This window comes from Mirounga angustirostris, unplaced genomic scaffold, assembly GCF_029215605.1.
Source record: "Mirounga angustirostris isolate CCGP_5_RB_7025 unplaced genomic scaffold, mMirAng1.0.hap1 SCAF_15, whole genome shotgun sequence".
Taxonomy (NCBI): domain Eukaryota; kingdom Metazoa; phylum Chordata; class Mammalia; order Carnivora; family Phocidae; genus Mirounga; species Mirounga angustirostris.
The window spans coordinates 46678083-46700925 of NW_026991723.1; the positions used below are offsets into that span (position 1 = coordinate 46678083).

Here is a 22843-nt window from a genome sequence, read left to right on the forward strand (position 1 = left end):
TATGTGAATTTGGAATCTCCAACATTTCACGTCCTGGAGACATTCAATTCCAGTTGTTTGTTGCATATTTGGAAATCAAGGCTCGCTATTGAAAGTCCCTCTGTCTGGGCGCCTGGGTGGCTCAGTTGGTTAAGCGACTGCCTTCGGCTTAGATCATGATCCTGGAGTCCCGGGATCGAGTCCCACATCGGGCTCCCTTCTCGTCGGGGAGTCTGCCTCTCCCTCTGACCCTCCTCCCTCTCATGCTCTCTGTCTCTCATTCTCTCTCTTGCAAATAAGTAAAATCTTTAAAAAAAAAAAAAAAAAGAAAGTCCCTCTGTCTGAATGAGTGTGGAAGGAGAAAATGCCCTAAGGCTTCGGAGCACCTTTAACTTTTGAGGTTGAGAAAGACAAGGGGAGACTGCAAAGGACACAGAGCTGGGGCAGCCAGTGCAGGGGACACACTGCCAGGGAAGAATGATCTCCAGAAAGTTTGGAAGAAGAGAGGCTTCAGAATTTCCCAAGATGAACCTTTGGTAGTAATTTATCACATGGGCTATACGACTACCCACTGCTTCTAGCTTCTGCTTTCGATCTAGTTGTTTGACCCTGAGAAACTCACTTGAGGTCTCTGAAGTTCAGTTTTCCCAAACGTGAAGTGGGGTGGAAATATTCCTAGAGTTGTTGTAATAACGAAGTAGCACATTTAAATATATCTAGTATCTTCCACTAGTGAGAGTTTAACAGATGATGACTATTATTTTTTTCATAGACATCTCTAAGCGAAAGGTGATCTTCTCCTAGCCTTCTCTCTCTAACTGACTGCAAACTGCTGAACCTCTAAAACACCCAACTGGGAACAGGTGGCCCATGAATGGAATGTAATTATAGACACAATAATATCATATGTATCCATCTACACTCTACTGACGTACACATACTCTAGACATTGTGCTACAGCACATTTCCCCTTCCTCCCTGCTTCTCCAGACCCCATCCTTTCACTCCCAAATCACAGTGTTTCCCTCTCCCCCAGGGTAGAAACCCCCAGTGAGCTCTGCCCTCCTCCCTCCCTCCTCAGGAGCCTCTCCTGCCCTTTCATACAGCTGCTTCCTTTTCCTTTGTGGTTTCTGTCTGGCCGTTTTACTTCCTATTACAAGGCCACCAAGGAAGAGCAAATGTTCTCTGAAGTTTCTAGGCTTTTCTGAAACTCTCTTCCTTTCTCCTGGTGACTATTTCTGGACCCAAGGGAACGTCCCCACTGCAGTGATGTAACAGTGGCTGTAGTAAAAGGAAACAGGAGTGGAGGGTTGCTGTTCGGTGGCCCGTCACAATCTTTCCCGGGGAGGGCGGGCTGCCAGCGAGTGGGCACGGTGAGCTAGACAGTGACCAAGTCTGGAGACTGGGCTTGTCTTGTGTGTAGAAGTCTGTCCCTGGTGCGAGAGTTTCCTCCGGGCCAAAAAAAGGCTCTTTCCTGGAATGAACTCACTCTGTGAGGGGAAGATGCCAATTTCCATGGCTTTTTATGAACTTATACAAAAATATATATTTTTTAAAAATGAGCAGTTATGTTCACAGCCAAAGTGAGGAGAAGGTCCTGAGTTTTTTCCCATCCTCCCTGCTCTGTAGCTCTACAACCTCTCCCATCACCAGCATCCCCACACCAGAGGGAACAGGTGTTACAGTTGCTTCCAACAATGTACCAAGTAGTTCTTAGGGTTGGGAACAAGTCTTCAATATTCCAAGGTGTGTGGTATGCCAAAGCTCAGCCTTGGAATGGTCTTACAAAACCTTATCCTCAGTATTTATTGTCTGTCATTGGGTTTTCTTCCGTATCACACAAGAAGCATGAACATGGAATTTGTGGAAGACACACGAAATGCCTGCAAGATAGTGCCCCACTAGGAATAAGAGGAATAATCTGGGATTGGAGGACTTTCTCTCCATCATTTCCTGGATCTCAGTGTCTTACCCAGAGAGGTGATCTTCGCTTACTTGTGAGCTGCCATTGTCTACCTGGTGGACAATGCAGATGTTTGAGCCTTGTTGTGAATCAGACTCTGGAAATAAATATAAATAGATTATACTTTATGATTTAATTCTGCAAAAGTTAATTAACACATCAGTAATTCTATCTAGTGCTAAATCGAAAAAATATTTGAGAATACCTTGATGAGTATCAAGGAGCAAGTGCATTTAAAAATTATTTTCTCATTGAGCCCACTTAAATACAGTACACTAAAAACAAATGTCCAACAAATGATTTAATTTTTCATTAGCTGTTAGCAATTTGGAGTGATTCTAAATATTTAAGCACATTAATATCATTATTATGTCTTTCTAGAAATTCTTAATTTGCATTGTGCTCCTATATTTCCATTTCAATAAGGAAAAAAATTAGAAGTCACAAATCAGTATTAGTTATCCAGTGAGGGATCAGGAGCTTTAAAATTTAGCTTTGAGTTTGAAATATTTAGTAATTCTTCACCCTGAAATAAATAAACAGAGTAAAATGGACACTTTCTTTTTATCTATAAAGCAGGGTTATACATACATAAGTGTATAGACTGCAGATCTGCCTTAGTGAGTTTTCTTGGAAATTTCAATTACATAAACATTTAAAACACTGTAAACGGGGGTGGGGGGCAATAAGAAAAAGAAACGGTTGAGAAACCCATGCTCCAAACCCAAGTAGAAAGTGCATAATGGAAAGCTAAAAGAGAAGTAGAAAGTAAGGGAAACGTTCAGAAATTGAAAACTCCCAAGTTCCCTACTTAAGCCACACACACAAGAGAAGATGTTCAGAGAACCTAGAGCCACGGTTCCCAGACTTGCCCACCCCAGCCAGGCCAGCAGCATCTGCAGGATCCCCAATGGCCCTGCCCTTTTCCTTCCTGGTGGCCCTGGTGGTGCTCAGCTGCAGCTCCCTCTCCTCTCTGGGATGTGACCTGCCTCAGAACCATGGCCTGTTCGCCTGGAGGGCCTTGACGCTCCTGGGACAAATGAGGAGAATGTCTGCTGGCTCTTGTGACAAGTACACAAGTGACTTTGCCTTCCCCCAGGAGGTGCTCGATGGCAAGCAGTTGCAGAAGGCTCAAGCCCTCTCTGTCGTCCATGTGATGAACCAGAAGATCTTCCACCTCTTCTGCACAGAGGCCCCATCTGCTGCTTGGAACGAGACCCTCCTAGAGGAATTCTGCTCGGGACTTTCTGAGCAGCTGACCGACCTGGAAGCCTGTCCCATGCAGGAGGCTGGGCTGGGAGAGACTCCCCTCATGAATGTGGACTCCATCCTAAGGAACTACTTCCAAAGAATCTCCCTCTATCTGCAAGAGAAGCAATACAGCCCTTGTGCCTGGGAGATTGTCAGAGCAGAAGTCACGAGCTCCTTGTTTTCATCAACGATCTTGCAAGAAAGATTAAGGAGCAAGAAGTGAGACCCGGTTCACCATGGAAATGATTCCCTCTGACTAATTATATCACACTTTCCCTTGTTCTTCCATGTCAAAGACTCTCATTTCTGCTGATATGGTGACATCAACAGAATCCATTTGTTAAAGGTTTTCAGAAGCATTAAGCAACATGTCAACTCTACAAGCAGTCGTCGCTTATAGTTGACCGTGCTCATGTCTATTTATCTATTTAAATATTTATTTATGTAAATGTCTATAAGATTTATATTTTTCATATATTATATGTAGCTGTACATGTCATTAATATAATAAAATGTTCTCTTGATATTTATTTGGTTTATCTTTTTTTTTTAATTGAACTTTCACTACGGGAAGTGTTCAAAGAGTAACACCAGGTCTAATTGCAGCTTGGTTGAAAAATGTAGGGCAGTGGGCCGCCTGGGCGGCTTAGTTGGCTGAGCGACTGCGTTCGGCTCAGGTCATGGCCCCGTAGTCCCAGGATTGAGTCCTGAGTCAGGATCCCTGCTCGGCGAGGAGTCTGCTACTCCCTTTAACCTTTCCCCCCTCTCATGCTCTCTCTCTTTGTCAAGTAAATAAATAAAATCTTAAAAAAAAGGTAATGGTCAGCAGAATGCATTTACCCATCAGATTACGAACATCTGAAGCAACAATTGACTTCCTCTAAGACAAGTTGTACTTTGCCCTTAGGCTATAGGACATGTCAAATACAGGTCCTGATGTCTACATCTTTGGTTGTTGGAGGGATAGAAATCTAAAAACAATTGTCAGACTTAGTGTTATAATGAAGAAGGGAAGGAAGTGAATCCTCTCACCTGATGCTGGAATGGAGAAGGTCAGGAAGTACACATAAAAGCTGGGGACCCCTTGACAGGTGACTGGTAGACATGGAGGCACAAATGTCCAGTGTCAGGGGAGAGGTGATCTTGCGTTTGACAAGAAATGCCATGGCTGAGGTCCATATCTAGCAGGGAATGCCAGAAACAGAGGTGTTCATGCGGGGAGACCGTGTAGTGTGAGAAACAGACATAAACTTGATTCTGAGGCTCTCCAACCATTGAAGGGAGGGGAGAGAAGAGCCACAAGGAGACAGTGGACTCATGGCCATACAGTACATGGATAATAAGAGAGGATGCCGATGAGTATATTTAAGGACATAAATGTGCTTCGAAGACCATCAGTGGATTCCTGGAAGATGTGGATTGAAACTGCCTGGCGTGTCAGAAAACTAGATGCCTTTGCTGACCTCATGAGAGTCGGTTGGGTGGAATCATAAGCAGAGACCACACTGGAGCCGATGGGAGCATAAATAAGAGAAGTCAGTGGATCTGAAGTGGAGAAGAATATGGCATGGGATCTGGGAATAATGGGGTTCGTTCTTCTGTGCATAGTTTGCCCTTTTATGCTGCATGTTTCTTCCAGAGTGATTTCATGCATTTGATGTCTGGCAAATCTTATTAATGGGTTTAATACTGTATTATTTTGAATCATGACTTAATTACTGACATGGTTTATCCTGTCTTGGTTCTTGCTACCTTGTATATCAGCGAGCTGCTCAGCTTCAAAAATTCACTGCTCAAGAATAGATAACTCATTCAATCCTTCATCAAATTGTCTATTACTACTGATAAAACAATGTTTCCTGGAATGACTGGCTTTATTAATTAGGTTCTTTCACTCCTCATTGTGACCCTGTTTACTACAGCAGCAGTATACCCCATTTCTTTTTCTCCAGTGTTTGATATGATTCACAATTGTAACAGGATATTGTGAAGATTAACAGAACTCATGCACTTAAAGGCACCCAGCATTGTATTTTCCATAAAGGAACGACTTAAATATGGTACATATGCTCTTGTTTTAATTCTGACAGCTAAATATGAGAATACTGTTTGTGTCTTTCTACAAAATTCTTGGGAACAGTGTGTCCTATGCTTCAGTAACTGACTTCCAAAGGGGGCAGCCTCCACAACCGGAATTCTATCGTGAATTCTAGAGAAGGCTGACCAATTCATTCCCCATTGCCAAGAAGGGTTTTTATTTATATTCAGTGATGAAAGGGTGGTTTGTATGAATATCTGAGAGTTGATAACAAAATCTAGGCAGAAGTGCAGAAGAACATGCTATTTCTTTAACCTTCTGGCCCCTGCCCCTGCCCTCCCCCTCCTCATTCTAGGACACATTGCCCTCCTAACAGTTTCCTTCCTAAGGCAGACGTCCCGAAAGTATCCTTGGCATTCAATCTCTTGGCCTGTCAGCCTGTTCACGCAACAGCTTTCTTTTTTTTTTTAATTTAATTTTATTATATTATGTTAATCAACATATATTATATCATTAGTTTTTAAGGTAGTGTTCCATGATTCATTGTTTGCGTATAACACCCAGTGCTCTATTCAACACGTGCCCTCTTTAATACCCATCACCAGCCTAAGCCATCCTGCCACTCTCCTCCCCTCTAGAACCCTCAGTTTGTTTCTGAGTCCATAGTCTCTCACGGTTCGTCTCCACATCTGATTTTCCCCCTTCATTTTTCCCTTCCTGCTATCTTCTTTTTTTTTTTTTTAACATATAATGTAGTATTTCTTTCAGAGGTACAGATCTGTGATTCAACAGTCTTTCACAATTCACAGCACTCACCATAGCACATACCCTCCCCAATGTCTATCACCCAGCCACCCCATCCCTCCCACCCCCCCCCACTCCAGCAACCCTCAGTTTGTTTCCTGAGATTAAGAATTCCACATATCAGTGAGATCATATGATACATGTCTTTCTCTGATTGACTTATTCGATTAGCATAATACCCTCTAGTTCCTTCCACGGCGTTGCAAATGGCAAGATTTAGTTGTTGTTGTTTTGATGTCTGCATAATTTTCATTATATATATATATATATATATATATATATATATATATATACATACATACATACCACATGTTCTTTATCCATTCATCTGTTGATGGACATCTTGGCTCTTTCCATAGTTTGGCTATTCTGGACATTGCTGCTATAAACATTGGGGTGCACCTACCTCTTTGGATCCCTACATTTGTATCTTTGGGGTAAATACCCAGTAGTGCAATTGCTGGGTCGTAAGGTAGTTGTATTTTCAACTTTTTGAGGATCCTATATACTGTTTTCCAGAGTGGCTGTACCAGCTCGCAATCCCACCAATAGTGTAGGAGGGTTCCCCTTTCTCTGCATCCTCGCCAACGTCTGTCGTTTCCTCACACAACAGCTTTCTGTTCTGTTGTGGTCTCAGCTTAAAGGTTTCCCAGGAGAGCAGCACATTGCAAGTAGAATGCAAAACTGAAATGACGTCTCTAGGTTTTGTAGAACCACTTGCAAGACAGGCTTCACTCTGATTTCCATCCAATGTGATGTAATAGCAGCTGTGGCTAAAAGGAAACAGAAAGCAGGATCAGGTTGAAGGGTGGACTAATGAAGCTGTTCTCCAGGAGGACTGCCCGCTGGTGCCACGTGTGACCACGGTGGCGACCAAGATGGAGGCCAGCCTTGGGATAGCTGCAGAAATGGGACCTCTTCCTGAGGATGTCCCTTTAAGCTACAAAAGGCTACTTGTTGACAACCAGAGATTCTAATGCTGCCATAAATCTGTTTCCTTACTCTGTCTGTGATAAAGTGTAAGTCTTGTCCTGAAAATCCCTACAGCCACCTTCAGTTTTGATCCCAGTATTATGGATTATTAAATACCGGAAAGTGTTGGAGAACCAATTGGCAGGGCCAGGGGCAAGGGTGAGGGGAGTGAGCACCACCATCAACTTTCCATCCGCAGGTGCTTCTGGTCAACCTGTCAGGGGATGTGGGGGAGGCAGGTCTCGGGGCCAGGTGCCCACTGATGGGCTGCGAGAGATCACCGTGCAGTTTACCGGCCACAAGCAGCCAAGGTTTGGCAGCTTCAGGACAAAGGAACATGCACGGCCTCCCTCCACCCTGCCTGCCAGCCGACTCGTGCGCGGCGGAGCTGAAGGTCCCCCGGACATCCAGTCCTGCACAGAAATACACTAAATACTGGGAACCCTGCCCACAGGTCTACACCCAAGAAATCCAGGAGCTCAGCCATGCCTGTGCTTGAGGTCTCCTATGCTCTGATCAAACTAGGAGCAGGATGCTCCTTTGCTCAAAAAACCACAGCTGCACATCTGGAAACTTGAAGGTGTGGAAGGTCAGCAGCAACTTGGGAACCTGGATGGAGAAGAGAAATGGGGAAGTGTCCACTGGATCAGAGACTTGTCCTCACGAGTTGGAACCGTAGGAATGGGCAGCACTGAGTCAACTGTCTCTCCATATCCTTCCCGAGACTGAGATGATTCAAGTGGACCCTGTGAGGGCAGCGTTCTCCTACGCAGACGTGGCCCACAGCAGTGTCCCCAGCATGGGTGACGCTGACGCGACAGCAGCCTGCAGCGTATTGCAAGGAGGAGGGTTACTCCAGTACCAGCTGCAAGTTCTCTTTCGTTGGCAGAAACGACTCCTGCCTTATGAGTATTTAAAAGGGAGTCTGTCAACTTTTCTGAGAACTTCAAGTCCATCAGTTCAGTGGACTCACACCACACCCCCTGTTGCCATCCAGACCCCAGCACTTTACATTTGAAGTGGAATCTGGACTTCTTGATCCTTCACCCTCCCCTCCTGACAGATTTCATGCCATGGCCTCTCCTGGTTCTTAAATCCTCTCTCCATTTGTGTCTTTCACCCCTTTTAACAGGTGCTTCCAGACAAGCCAGTATCTCACAACTGCTCATGTTCAAACTTGGATCTTTGGTAGCTGCAGAATAATTCATCCTTCCGGTTTTCTATTTCTCTCCAAACAGCTGTATAAATAAGTGGAATACAAATGGGGATATCGAGAGGATTGAGTTAATGATTTCAAGGATCTCCGAAGAGTTAGCCTGAATTCAGCTTTGGGTGTTATCATCATAAAACCTCATCATCATTATTCTTATCCAGATGAAGAGCAGAATCTTTTAGGATCATCCAGTGCCCTCTGTCTTAATATTGGATTTCTCAAGGCAATCTTTTCCTGGACTGAGTGGATTTATCAACTAGGTAGAGCGCTCAGGCAGGGCGAGTATCCCCTCTCCTTCCTCAGAGGGTGAGCAGCTGGGGTTCTGGTCACCATTCTCTTGTGAGCTGGTTGATGTGCCCCCACCCACCATCTCTCTTCAGAGCTGAGCATATGTGGATTGAATGAAGTAAAATTCAGGTGGCTGTTCTTGCAAAGCTGAGGGCTGCTCGGGACCCAGGAGTTGGTCTTGTGTGAGCTTCTGGCGGAGGCAGCCACTGTCCTGACTTGGGGTAATTCAGTACAGCCTTCATTCTCCCCCTCTGCCAGAGCTGCTGGTCCCCAGTGTTCCTGCATTCAATTTTGCTGATGTACACTCTGTCATTTTTCTCAGCAGAGGCCAGTCTTTCACTTTTGTGACATTCAGATGTAACATTCGTCTTCCCCTCCTGCCCCATACACCACTGTCATGTTTTGCTTTCTAGGAAAGTTGAAATGAGATACAGAAAACTGATGTCTTGAAAATGATAGAGAAAGCCGGTGCAGTCCTTTGACCTTTCTGTTACTTCCCTTTGTGTGATCTTCACGATGATGTAGAACAGGATGCGGGAGCAGCAATTCGGAGTGTGTCCAGCAACGCACTGTGGAAAAATGAAGATATTCAAATTCTTTTTGTTGTTGTTATTGAAACTGAAAATGCAATATCATGAATAAGGAAAGGCAAGAAGGCTGTTTCTCCCTGACATCATAGCCTGGGCCTCACCCCCCTGCACTCTGAGCACCAGACAGATGACCAGACTAAGATGCCTAATAGAAATACGCAGCCTGAATGAACTACTGAAAGTCATTACATTCTGTGCTGGAAGTTTCTCCTGAGAGACACAATCAGTGAATCCCCCGTGCCCAGTCCGGAAATTTTGAGGCAAAGAAGTGTACCGTAGTTTAAGTACAATTAGCACACTAGGGGAGCCTGAGTGGCTGAGGCCGTTGAGGATCTGATTCTTATACTGTCACCTCAAGTCTTGATCTCACACTGTGAGTTCAAGCCCCATGTTGGGCTCTACCTTGTGTGTGGAGCCTACTTAAAAAAAATTTCAAAATGGAAAAGTAAGGACTGTGGTGGCAAAATTAATGTATTCCCTTACTCAAGGTAAAAGGATTACAGTGGGGTCTTTCCTCTACGTGGAGAAAACAAACGTTCACCCTCAGCATCTGAGGGCTGTTGACACTTTTGATACCTGGTCAGGAGAGGAGGAGGTCAGCACCAAGAGCTAGGGTCCCCAGCACAAACACTCCAGGGGCAAGGGCAAGGATCCAGGGCCAGTCATTGCTTTGCTGACAAGGAAACCAGCCCCTGCACAGTAGGGGCATCTAAAGTCCTCAGGACATGCTGAGCCTGCCCTCAGGGAGTGAGTCCAGGAGAGCTTGGGTGGAAGACACTGAGTCACTCCAGAGGAAAAATGTTAGTAGAGGTGATAACTACCTTGTCAGGGAGGTGTGGCTGGGAAAATCCATTTATCAGGAATTAGAAACTTCATACCTCCACATCGAGACAAGAACCAGGCTTCCTGTTGGGGACACTGGCACAGTGTTGAAGCGGTCTAACAAAACCTTAGTATTTATTGTCTCTAATTGGGTTGTCTTCGGTATGAGACAAGAAACCATGACATAGAATTCTTGAAAGATACCCAAACGGTCTGCAAATGAGGATGACAAACCTAGGAATAAGAGGAATAATTTAGGATTGGAGGACTTTTCTCTCCATCATTTCCTACATCTCAAAGTCTGACCTGGAGAGATGATCTGTGCTTACTTGTGAGCTGCCATCGGATGTCTTGTGGATATTGCTTGTCTGAGCCTTGACGTGATGCAGGCTTTGTAATAAAATACAAAGAGGTTATGTTTTATGATTTAGTTGTACAACACTTATTCAACACATCAGTAATTATCTAGCGCTAAACAGAAAACATATTTTGACAATTCCTTCAAGAGTATGTAGTAGCAGTTGAAGTTAAACATGATTTTGTCATATGAGGCAACATTAAAGTTCAGTACATTAAAAACAGATGTTAATAATAATTTAATTTTTTAGTTGCTTTTAGCAATTTTGAATGATTTTACCTGTTTAAGTACACCAAAATCATTATGTCTTTTTAGAAATTGTTAATTTGCATATGTATGTTACATATTACAGTTTATGTATGTAAGTAAATTACAAGTCACTCAGCACATTTACTTTTATACTTATGCATCAATAGCTTTAAAATTTAACTTTTAGCTTAAAATTTTTAGCCATTCTTAACCCTGAAGTGGAGAAACTTTACACTTTCTTTTTTACCTATAAAGCACGGATATAAATACAATATGTAACTATATATACTGTGTATCCACGCTATTAAGGTTTCTTGGAAGGCTCAATTAAAAAACATCGAAAAAGACTCTGGAGGCAGGGGATAATACTGGAAAAAATAAGAAATGATTGAGAAAACTATGCTCTAAACCCAAGGAGAAAGTGCAGAAAGGAAAGCAAAAAGAGAAGTAGAAAATAAGGGAAACGTTTCAGAAATTGAAAACTCCTATGTCCTCTACTTAAGCCACACACACAAGAGAAGATGTTCAGAGAACCTAGAGCCACGGTTCCCAGACTTGCCCACCCCAGCCAGGCCAGCAGCATCTGCAGGATCCCCAATGGCCCTGCCCTTTTCCTTCCTGGTGGCCCTGGTGGTGCTCAGCTGCAGCTCCCTCTGCTCTCTGGGATGTGACCTGCCTCAGAGCCATGGCCTGTTCGCCTGGAGGGCCTTGACACTCCTGGGACAAATGAGGAGAATGTCTGCTAGCTCTTGTGACAAGTACACAAGTGACTTTGCCTTCCCCAAGGCGGTGCTCGATGGCAAGCAGTTGCAGAAGGCTCAAGCCCTCTCTGTTGTCCATGTGATGAACCAGAAGATCTTCCACCTCTTCTGCACAGAGGCTTCATCTGCTGCTTGGAATGAGACCCTCCTAGAGGAATTCTGCTCCGGACTTTCTGAGCAGCTCACCGACCTGGACGCATGTACAATGCAGAAGGCGGCAGGGGCAGAGACTCCCCTCACGAAGGTGGACTCCATCCTAAGGAACTACTTCCAAAGAATCTCCCTCTATCTGCAAGAGAAGCAATACAGCCCTTGTGCCTGGGAGATTGTCAGAGTGGAAATCATGAAAGCCTTGTATTCATCAACAACCTTGCAAGAAAGATTAAGGAGGAAGAAGTGAGACCCGGTTCAGCATGGAAATGATTCCCTCTGACTAATAATATCACACTCTCTGGAGTTTGGCCATGTCAAACTGTCACTTCTGCTGTCCTGGTGACATGAATAGACTCAATTTGTTACATGTTCTCAGGAGTATTAAGCACATCAAGGTAACTCTACAAACGCCTGTCGCTTCCAGATGACCATGCTGATCTACCTTTTTAACTATATATGTATTTCACTAATTATAAGATTTAAATTATTTTTTATTGTATAATAATAGGTGTTCCTTCCTTTTCTGGTTAATAGAAATATATGTGCTTTACATTTATTACATTTTTTATTTTTTGTTCATTAAAAGTTTTTATAGAAAAATTCTTGTATTTGTTTCTTATTGAAAGATGAAACAAGTCCAATTACAACCTGATGAAAGAAATGCATTGTAGAACTCATTGACTCATTATTTAATGATTCACATTAGAAGTAAAACCATAGACTTCTCTGAAGACAGTTTGTATGGTGTCATCAGGATAAAGGCGGACATAACAAATCCAATGCTCTGTCTGTATCTTTGAGTTTGTAGGAAAACCAACCTCCAAACGATAGTCATAGGGGAGTAATACCAGTTAAGGTAAAGGGTAGAATGAGAAGAAGGGAAAATATGAATTCTAGAAGCAGACGAGGAAACATACATGTCAGGACATAGAATCAAAAGCGCTAGATCGCTTCCACATTAGACTGGTAGACATCCAAATGTGAATATTCTTTATAAATGGATCCTTGAGTCTGCCATTTGCAATCCATTCCATTCGTTTAAGGCCCAGCAAGGGAAGTGGTCCCAAGGGCAGAGAGTGTAGAATAAGAAAAGGACTTAAAAGTGATGCCTCAAAGGTCCAGTGGTTAAGGGAGAAAAGAGCCACACTACAAACAAAGGAGGAAAGGCCCTAAGGCAGTAGGGTAAGAGCGAATATTGGTTAAGAGTGTATTTCAGAGCCAAAAAATGCTTCAAGGAATTGCATCATAGCAAAGGTGAATGGAAAGTGCCCCAAGGCTGGAAGTGGAGGGGGTGTGACCCAGGTGCAAGCTGGTTTGACTGAATTAATCACCAAAAACCATATTGGACGAGGAGGAAAGGTGAGGAACAGAAGGGAAGCTAGTGAGTATAGATAGGAAATAGTTTTGAGAGATTTACCTTTTTTGGGCAAATTAAACTTTGATGAAAAAAATGAAAAAATAATTGATATGAATGAGGTATTCTAATCTCTTTTAATGTATGAAAAGCAAATATAAAAAAGCAAAGAAAAATTAAAGACATGCAAATGTACTGGAACATTCTGCAAATGCAAACTACCTGTTCTATTTAAGAGTCACTAGTAGAAAGAACAGGAGAGGATCTGGGGGCCACAGCCGCCCCCACTGGTCCCCCAGACCACCAGAAGCCCTCAGGTGCTGTGCCCAACCTCTCTGGTGGCTCCGGCTGGTTCCCTGTGGCAGCCTCTCAGCTCTGGGCTGTGACCTGCCTCCAGGCCCTGGGTGGCTACACAGGAGGTCTTGTTGCTTCTGACACAGAGGAGGAGGGTCTGTCCTTTCCCCTGACTGACGGACATCTCCTCTGGGACATGGTGGGTGGCCTCCAGGTCCAGAGGCCTGGGCCATCTCTGTCCTTCATGAGGTGCTCCAGCAGACCTTCACCTTCTGAGTCAAAATCAGGAGACCCATCTCTTCATATTCAAATGAAGAAATAAGGAAAGGGAAAATAAAACAAAAAAGAAAGCAGGAAAGGGACCCGGAAATGATATTCTTCACCTACAACATAAAGTCACATGCCCACGTGCTCCGTCTTTCCAAGGACTCTTCTTTCTGCTTCAGTCATAGAACGCATTGAGTTAAATTATTCAAAATTGGGGTTAAAATGTGTCTGTGAACATGAGTATCTCTAAGGGCATCCCTCCGTAGGTGAGAGGTGTACTGAAGTTGTTTGCGGGTTCGTGTATTGTAGGATCCTTGGTTTCCTGTCCAACACTGAACCTCTTGGAACTTTTTCCGGACCCCACAGCAGGAGCAACAACAACAGAAACAACCACAAAATGCAACACAATTGAAAACAACAACTCTTCTGAGATCCATTCACAACTGAGGTCCCAGGGCCAGCCTCAGCACTGGCAACCAGAGAAAAAGGAGCATGCAGACAATCACACCTTACCAGGAGCAGGGATTGGGAGGAACACGAGCTGTAATTGAAGCATTGCTTGAGGCTCTGTGTGCTTACACTGGAGAGGGACCAACTCCAGGGCTCCCTAGTTCCTGGAGCTCACAGGTTTGTGAGTTTTACCTTCAGAATCCTCACTAGGCTCTCTCTGTGAAGATCAGAGGAAAATCTGCTGGCTTTTCCAGCAGAGGGAGGGGGAAAGGAATCCTTCTAAAATAGTCTGAGTCTCCCTCGTCAGAGAAGTAGAGGACAAGGGATTGTGTCACCAGGATCTTGAAGGAGGGATGTCGAGAAGAGGGGAAAGCGGACTTCCCACTGGTAGATGCGTATGTGAATCTGGAATCTCCAACATTTCACGTCCTGGAGACATTCAATCCCAATTGTTTGTTGCATATTTGGAAATCGAGGCTCGCTATTGAAAGTCCTTCTGTCTGAATGAGTGTGGAAGGAGAAAATGCCCTAAGACTTCGGAGCACCTTTAACTTTTAAGGCTGAGAAAGAGAAGGGGAGCCTGCAAAGGGCACAGCGATGGGGCAGCCAGTGCAGGTGGGACACAACCAGGGAAGAATGATCTCCAGAAAGTCTGGAAGAAGAGAGGCTTCAGAATTTCCCAAGATGAACCTTTGGTAGTAATATATCACATGGACTCTAGGACTATGCACTTCTTCTAGCTACTGCTTGTGATCTAGTTGTTTGACCCTGAGAAACTCACTTGAGTTCTGTGAAGTTCAGTTTTCCCAAATGTGAAGTGGGGTGGAAATATTCCTATAGTTGTTGTAATAATGGAATAGCACATTTAAATGTATCTAGTATCTTCCACTGAGTGAGAGTTTAACAAATGATGACTATTAATTTTTTCAATGACAATTCTAAGAGCAAAGTGATCTTCTCCTAACCTCTCTGTAACTGACTGCAAACTGTTGATTCTCTAAAATACCAAACCGGGAACAGGTGGCCCATGAATGGAATGTAATTATAGACACAATAATATCATATGTATCCATATACACTGTATGGACATACACATACTCTAGACATTCTGTTAGAGCCCATTTCCCCTTCCTCCCTGCTTCCCCAGACCCCATACTTTCACTCCCAAATCATAGTGTTTCCCTCTCCCCCAGGGTAGAAACCCCCAGTGAGCTCTGCCCTCCTCCCTCCCTCCTCAGGAGCCTTTCCTGCCCATTCATACAGCTGCTTCCTTTTCCTTTGTGGTTTCTGTCTGGCCATTTTACTTCCTATTACAAGGCCACCAAGGAAGAGCAAATGTTGTCTGAAGTTTCTAGGCTTTTCTGAAACTCTCTTCCTTTCTCCTGGTGACTATTTCTGGACCCAAGGGAATGTTCCCACTGCAGTGATGTAACAGTGGCTGTAGCAAAGGGGAAACAGGAGTGGAAGGTTGCTGTTCGGTGGCCCGTCACAATCTTTCCGGGGGAGGGGGTGCTGCCAGCGAGTGGGCAAGGTGAGCTAGACAGTGACCAAGTCTGGACACTGGGCTTGTCTTGTATGTAGAAGTCTGTCCCTGGTGGGATATCTTCTTCCGGGAAAAAAAAGGCTCTTTCGTGGAATGAACTGACTCTGCGAGTGGAATAAGCCAAGTTCCATGGTTTTTATGAACTTCTACAAAAATATACTTTTTTTTTTTTCTAAAAAAGAGCAGTTATGTTCACAGCCAAATCTAGTAGAAGGTCCTGAGTTTTTCCCATCCTCCCTGCTCTGTAGCTGCACAGTCTCTCCCATCACCAGCATCCCCCCACCAGAGGGAACAGTTGTTACAGTTGCTTCCAACAATGTACCCAGTAGTTCTTAGGGTTGGGAACAAGTCTTCAATATTCCAAGGTGTGTGGTATGCCAAAGCTCAGCCTTGGAGCAGTCTCACAAAACCTTATCCTCAGTATTTATTGTCTGTCAGTGGGTTTTCTTCGGTATCACACAAGAAGCATGGACATGGAATTTGTGGAAGATACACAAAATGCATGCAAGATAGTGTCCACCTAGGAATAACAGGAATAATCTGGGATTGGAGAACTTTTCTCCATCATTTCCTGGAAATCGATGTCTTACCTGGAGAGGTGATCTTTGCTTACTCGTGAGCTGCCATTGACTATCTGGTGGACACTGCTGATGTTTGAGCCTTGTTGTGAATCACGCTTTGAAAGAAATACAAATAGATTATACTTTTGACTTTATTCGGCAAAACTATTTCAACATATCGGTAATTCTATCTAGTGCTAATTAGAAAAAAATATTTTGAGAATAACTTGATGAGTATCAAGCAGCAAGTGAAGTTAAAAATTATTTTCTCATTGAGGCCACATAAATACAGTACACTAAGAACAAATGTCCAATAAATGATTTAATTTGTCATTGGCTGTTAGCAATTTGGAATGATTCTAAATATTTAAGTACATTGATATCATTATTATGTCTTTCTAGAAATTCTTAACTTACATTTTACTTTTATATTGCCATTGAAATAAGTAAAAACTTCGATGTCACTAATCAAATTTAGTTATCCAGTGAAGGTTCAGGAGCTTTAAAATTGAGCTTTATTTGAGCTTTCTAGTCATTCTTCACCCTGAATAAAATAAACAGAGTAAAATGGACACTTTCTTTTTTATCTATAAAGCAGAGTATACATCCAAATCTATATAGACTGCAGGTCCGTGTTACCGAGCTTTCTTGGAAGGTTCAATTACATAAACATTGAAAAGACTGTAAAGGGAGGGGGCAATAAGAAAAAGAATCGGTTGAGAAACCCGTGCTCCAAACCCAAGTAGAAAGTGCATAATGGAAAGCAAAAAGAGAAGTAGAAAATAAGGGAAACGTTCAGAAATTGAAAACTCCAATGTCCCCTACTTAAGCCACACACCCAAGGGAAGATGGTCAGAGAACCTAGAGCCACGGTTCCCAGACTTGCCCACCCCAGCCAGGCCAGCAGCATCTGCAGGATCCCCAATGGCCCTGCCCTTTTCCTTCTTGGTGGCCCTGGTGGTGCTCAGCTGCAGCTCCCTCTGCTCTCTGGGATGTGACCTGCCTCAGAGCCATGGCCTGTTCGCCTGGAGGGCCTTGACGCTCCTGGGACAAATGAGGAGAATGTCTGCTGGCTCTTGTGACAAGTACACAAGTGACTTTGCCTTCCCCCAGGAGTTGCTCGATGGCAAGCAGTTGCAGAAGGCTCAAGCCCTCTCTGTCGTCCATGTGATGAACCAGAAGATCTTCCACCTCTTCTGCACAGAGGCTTCATCTGGTGCTTGGAACGAGACCCTCCTAGAGGAGCTCTGCTCGGGACTTTCTAGGCAGCTGACCAACTTGGAAGCCTGTCCCATGCAGGAGGCGGAGGGGGCAGAGACTCCCCTCATGAATGTGGACTCCATCCTGAGGAACTACTTCCAAAGAATCTCCCTCTATCTGCAAGAGAAGCAATACAGTCCTTGTGCCTGGGAGATTGTCAGAGCAGAAATCACGAGCTCCTTGTTTTCATCAACGATCTTGCAAGAAAGATTAAGGAGCAAGAAGTGAGACCCGGTTCAAGATGGAAATGATTCCCTCTGACTAATAATATCACACTTTCCCTTGTTCTTCCGTGTCAAAGACTCTCATTTCTGCTGTTATGGTGACATCAACAGAATGCATTTGTTAAAGGTTTTCAGAAGTATTAAGCGACATATCAACTCTACAAGCAGTCGTCGCTTATAGTTGACCGTGCTCATGTCTATTTATCTATTTAAATATTTATTTATGTAAATGTTTATAGGATTTATATTTTTATATATTATTATATGCAGCTGTATATATCAGCAATGTAATAAAATGTACTCATGATATTTAATCAGTTTATCTTTTTTTTTTATTGAACTTTTACTACGGAAAGTGTTCAAAGAGTAACTCCAAGTCTAATTGCAGCCTGGTTGAAAAGGATCAGCAGTGCGGCACCTGGGTGACTTATTTGGTCGAGTGAGTGCTTTTGGCTCAGGTCATGATTCTGGAGTCCCAGGATTGAGTCCTGAGTCGGGAAATCTGCTCGGCGGGGAGTCTGCTACTCCCTCTAACTCTCTCCCCTTCTCATGCTCTCTCTTTCTCTCTCAAGTAAATAAATAAAACCAAAAAAAAAAGAAAAAAAAGAAAAAGAAAGTGTTCAGCAGAATGCATTTACCCATCAGATTATGTACATCTGAAGCAACAACTGACTTTTTCTAAGACAACTTGTACATTGCACTTGGGCTAGAAGGCATGACAAATACAGGTCCCGATGTCTACATGTTTGGTTGTCGTTGGGATAGGAATCTAAAAATAATCCTCAGACTTAGTGTTATAATGAAGAAGGGAAGGAAGTGAATCCTCTCACCTGATGCTGGAATGGAGAAGGTCAGGAAGTACACATAAAAGCTGGGGACCCCTCGACAGGTGACTGGTAGACATGGAGGCACAAATGTCCAGTGTCAGGGGAGAGATGATCTTGCGTTTGACAAGAAATGCCATGGCTGAGGTCCATATCTACAGGGAATGCCAGAAACAGAGGTGTTCATGTGGGGAGACCGTGTAGTGTGATAGACATAAACTTGATTCTGAGGCTCTCCAACCATTGAAGGGAGGGGAGAGAAGAGCCACCAGGAGACAGTGGACTCATGGCCATACAGTACATGGATAATAAGAGAGGATGCCAATGAGTATATTTAAGGACATAAATGTGCTTCGAAGACCATCAGTGGATTCCTGGAAGATGTGGATTGAAACTGCCTGGCGTGTCAGAAAACTAGATGCCTTTGCTGACCTCATGAGAGTCGGTTGGGTGGAATCATAAGCAGAGACCACACTGGAGCCAATGGGAGCATAAATAAGAGAAGTGTGTGTCTGAAGTGGAGAAGAATATAGCATGGGATCTGGGAATAATGGGGTTCGTTTTTCTTTGCATAGTTTGTCCTTTTATGCCGTATGTTTCTTCTGGAGTGATTTCATGGAATTGATGTTTTGGCAAATCTTATTAATGGGTTTAATACTGTATTATTTTAAATCATGACTTAATTACTGACAATTGCTTATCCTGTCTTGTTTTTTTTTTTTTCTAAGATTTTGTTTATTTGCACAGAGAGAGAGAGAGAGCGAGAGCAGGAACACAAGCAGGGGGAGTGGGAGAGGGAGAAGCAGGCTTCCTGCCGAGCAGGGAGCCCGATGTGGGACTCGATCCCAGGACCCTGGGTTCATGACCTGAGCTGAAGGCACACGCTTAACGACTGAGCCACCCAGGTGCCCATCCTGTCTTGGTTCTTACTACCTTGTATATCAGCGAGCTGCTCAGCTTCAAAAATTCACTGCTCAAGAATAGATAACTCATTCAATCCTTCATCAAATTGTCTATTACTACTGATAAAACAATGTTTCCTGGACTGACTGGCTTTATTAATTAGGTTCCTTCACTCCTCATTGTGACCCTGTTTACTACAGCAGCAGTATACCCCATTTCTTTTTCTCCAGTGTTTGATATGATTCACAATTGTAACAGGATATTGTGAAGATTAACAGAACTCATGCACTTAAAGGCACCCAGCATTGTATTTTCCATAAAGGAACGACTTAAATATGGTACATATGCTCTTGTTTTAATTCTGACAGCTACATATGAGAATACTGTTTGTGTCTTTCTACAAAATTCTTGGGAACAGTGTGTCCTATGCTTCAGTAACTGACTTCCAAAGGGGGCAGCCTCCACAACCGGAATTCTATCGTGAATTCTAGAGAACGCTGACCAATTCATTCCCCATTGCCAAGAAGGGCTTTTATTTATATTCAGTGATGAAAGGGTGGTTTGTATGAATATCTGAGAGTTGATAACAAAATCTAGGCAGAAGTGCAGAAGAACATGCTATTTCTTTAACCTTCTGGCACCTGCCCCTGCCCTCCCCTCCTCATTCTAGGACACATTGCCCTCCTAACAGTTTCCTTCCTAAGGCAGACGTCCCGAAAGTATCCTTGGCATTCAATCTCTTGGCCTGTCAGCCTGTTCACGCAACAGCTTTCTTTTTATTTTAAATTTAATTTTATTATATTATGTTAATCAGCATATATTACATCATTAGTTTTTAAGGTAGTGTTCCATGATTCATTGTTTGCATATAACACCCAGTGCTCCATTCAATACGTGCCCTCTTTAATACCCATCACCAGGCTAAGCCATCCTCCCACTCCCCTCCCCTCTAGAACCCTCAGTTTGTTTCTCAGAGTCCATAGTCTCTCATGGTTCGTTTCCACATCTGATTTCCCCCCTTCATTTTTCCCTTCCTGCTATCTTCTTTTTTTTTTTTAACATATAATGTATTATTTGTGTCAGAGGTACATATCTGTGATTCAACAGTCTTTCACAATTCACAGCACTCACCATAGCACATACCCTCCTCAATGTCTATCACCCAGCCACCCCATCCCTCCCACTCCCCCACTCCAGCAAACCTCAGTTTATTTCCTGAGATTAAGAATTCCACATATCAGTGAGATCATATGATACATGTCTTTCTCTGATTGACATATTCGATCAGCATAATACCCTCTAGTTCCTTCCACGTCGTTGCAAATGGCAAGATTTAGTTGTTGTTGGTGGTGGTGTTGTTTTGATGTCTGCATAATTTTCCATTATATATATGGAAATATATATATATATATATACACACACATACCACATGTTCTTTATCCATTCATCTGTTGATGGACATCTTGGCTCTTTCCATAGTTTGGCTATTCTGGACATTGCTGCTATAAACATTGGGTGCACCTACCTCTTTGGATCCCTACATTTGTATCTTTGGGGTAAATACCCAGTAGTGCAATTGCTGGGTCGTAAGGTAGTTGTATTTTCAACTTTTTGAGGATCCTATATACTGTTTTCCAGAGTGGCTGTACCAGCTCGCAATCCCACCAATAGTGTAGGAGGGTTCCCCTTTCTCTGCATCCTCGCCAACGTCTGTCGTTTCCTCACACAACAGCTTTCTGTTCTGTTGTGGTCTCAGCTTAAAGGTTTCCCAGGAGAGCAGCACATTGCAAGTAGAATGCAAAACTGAAATGACGTCTCTAGGTTTTGTAGAACCACTTGCAAGACAGGCTTCACTCTGATTTCCATCCAATGTGATGTAATAGCAGCTGTGGCTAAAAGGAAACAGCAGGATCAGGTTGAAGGGTGGATTAATGAAGCTGTTCTCCAGGAGGACTGCCCGCTGGTGCCACGTGTGACCACGGTGGCGACCAAGATGGAGGCCAGGCTTGGGATAGCTGCAGAAATGGGACCTCTTCCTGAGGATGTCCCTTTAAGCTACAAAAGGCTACTTGTTGACAACCAGAGATTCTAATGCGGCCATAAATCTGTTTCCTTACTCTGTCTGTGATAAAGAGTAAGTCTTGTCCTGAAAATCCCTACAGCCACCTTCAGTTTTGATCCCAGTATTATGGATTATTAAATACCGGAAAGTGTTGGAGAACCAATTGGCAGGGCCAGGGGCAAGGGTGAGGGGAGTGAGCACCACCATCAACTTTCCATCCGCAGGTGCTTCTGGTCAACCTGTCAGGGGATGTGGGGGAGGCAGGTCTCGGGGCCAGGTGCCCACTGATGGGCTGCGAGAGATCACCGTGCAGTTTACCGGCCACAAGCAGCCAAGGTTTGGCAGCTTCAGGACAAAGGAACATGCGCGGCCTCCCTCCACCCTGCCTGCCAGCTGACTCGTGCGCTGCGGAGCTGAAGGTCCCCCGGACATCCAGTCCTGCACAGAAATACACTAAATACTGGGAACCCTGCCCACAGGTCTACACCCAAGAAATCCAGGAGCTCAGCCATGCCTGTGCTTTAGGTCTCCTATGCTCTGATCAAACTAGGAGCAGGATGCTCCTTTGCTCAAAAAACCACAGCTGCACATCTGGAAACTTGAAGGTGTGGAAGGTCAGCAGCAACTTGGGAACCTGGATGTAGAAGAGAAATGGGGAAGTGTCCACTGGATCAGCGACTTGTCCTCACAGGTTGGAACAGTAGGAATGGGCAGCACTGAGTCAACTGTCTCTCCATATCCTTCCCGAGACTGAGATGATTCAAGTGGACCCTGTGAGCACAGCGTTCTCCTACGCAGACATGGCCCACAGCAGTGTCCCCAGCATGGGTGACGCTGACGCGACAGCAGCCTGCAGCGTATTGCAAGGAGGAGGGTTACTCCAGTACCAGCTGCAAGTTCTCTTTCGTTGGCAGAAACGACTCCTGCCTTATGAGTATTTAAAAGGGAGTCTGTCAACTTTTCTGAGAACTTCAAGTCCATCCGTTCAGTGGACTCACACCACACCCCCTGTTGCCATCCAGAACCACAGCACTTTACATTTGAAGTGGAACCTGGACTCCTTGATCCTTCACCCTCCCCTCCTGACTGATTTCATGCCATGGCCTCTCCTGGTTCTTAAATCCTCTCTCCATTTCTATCTTTCACCCCTTTTAACAGGAGCTTCCAGACAAGCCAGTATCTCACAACTGCTCATGTTCAACCTTGGATCTTTGGTAGCTGCAGAATAATTCATCCCTCCGGTTTTCTATTTCTCTCCAAACAGCTGTATAAATAAGTGGAATGCAAATGGGGATATCGAGAGGATTGAGTTAATGATTTCAAGGATCTCCGAAGAGTTAGCCTGAATTCAGCTTTGGGTGTTATCATCATAAAACATCATCATCATTATTCTTATCCAGATGAAGAGCAGAATCTTTTAGGATCATCCAGTGTCCTGTCTTAATATTGGATTTCTCAAGGCAATCTTTTCCTGGCCTGAGTGGATTTATCCACTAGGTAGAGCACTCAGGCAGGACGAGTATCCCCTCTCCTTCCTCAGAGGGTGAGCAGCTGGGGTTCTGGTCACCATTCTCTTGTGAGCTGGTTGATGTGCGCCCCCCCCCCCCCCCCCCCGCATCTCTCTTCAGAGCTGAGCATATGTGGATTGAATGAAAGAAAAT

The 22843-nt window shown here is 44.0% G+C and overlaps 3 protein-coding genes across 3 annotated transcripts; all 3 read left to right on the top strand.

The window, feature by feature from the left end:
• The first annotated feature begins 2852 nt into the window (after positions 1–2852).
• Positions 2853–3416, top strand: LOC135362642 (interferon alpha-1/2-like). The gene has a single exon (XM_064579008.1). It carries the CDS (start codon positions 2853–2855, stop codon positions 3414–3416), a length of 564 nt encoding a protein of 187 aa, XP_064435078.1.
• A 7708-nt stretch (positions 3417–11124) lies between these two features.
• LOC135362650 (interferon alpha-1/2-like) lies at positions 11125–11688 on the top strand. Its single transcript, XM_064579020.1, has one exon. It carries the CDS (start codon positions 11125–11127, stop codon positions 11686–11688), a length of 564 nt encoding a protein of 187 aa, XP_064435090.1.
• Positions 11689–16833: 5145 nt separating this feature from the next.
• LOC135362645 (interferon alpha-1/2-like) lies at positions 16834–17397 on the top strand. The gene has a single exon (XM_064579015.1). It carries the CDS (start codon positions 16834–16836, stop codon positions 17395–17397), a length of 564 nt encoding a protein of 187 aa, XP_064435085.1.
• Positions 17398–22843: the final 5446 nt, after the last annotated feature.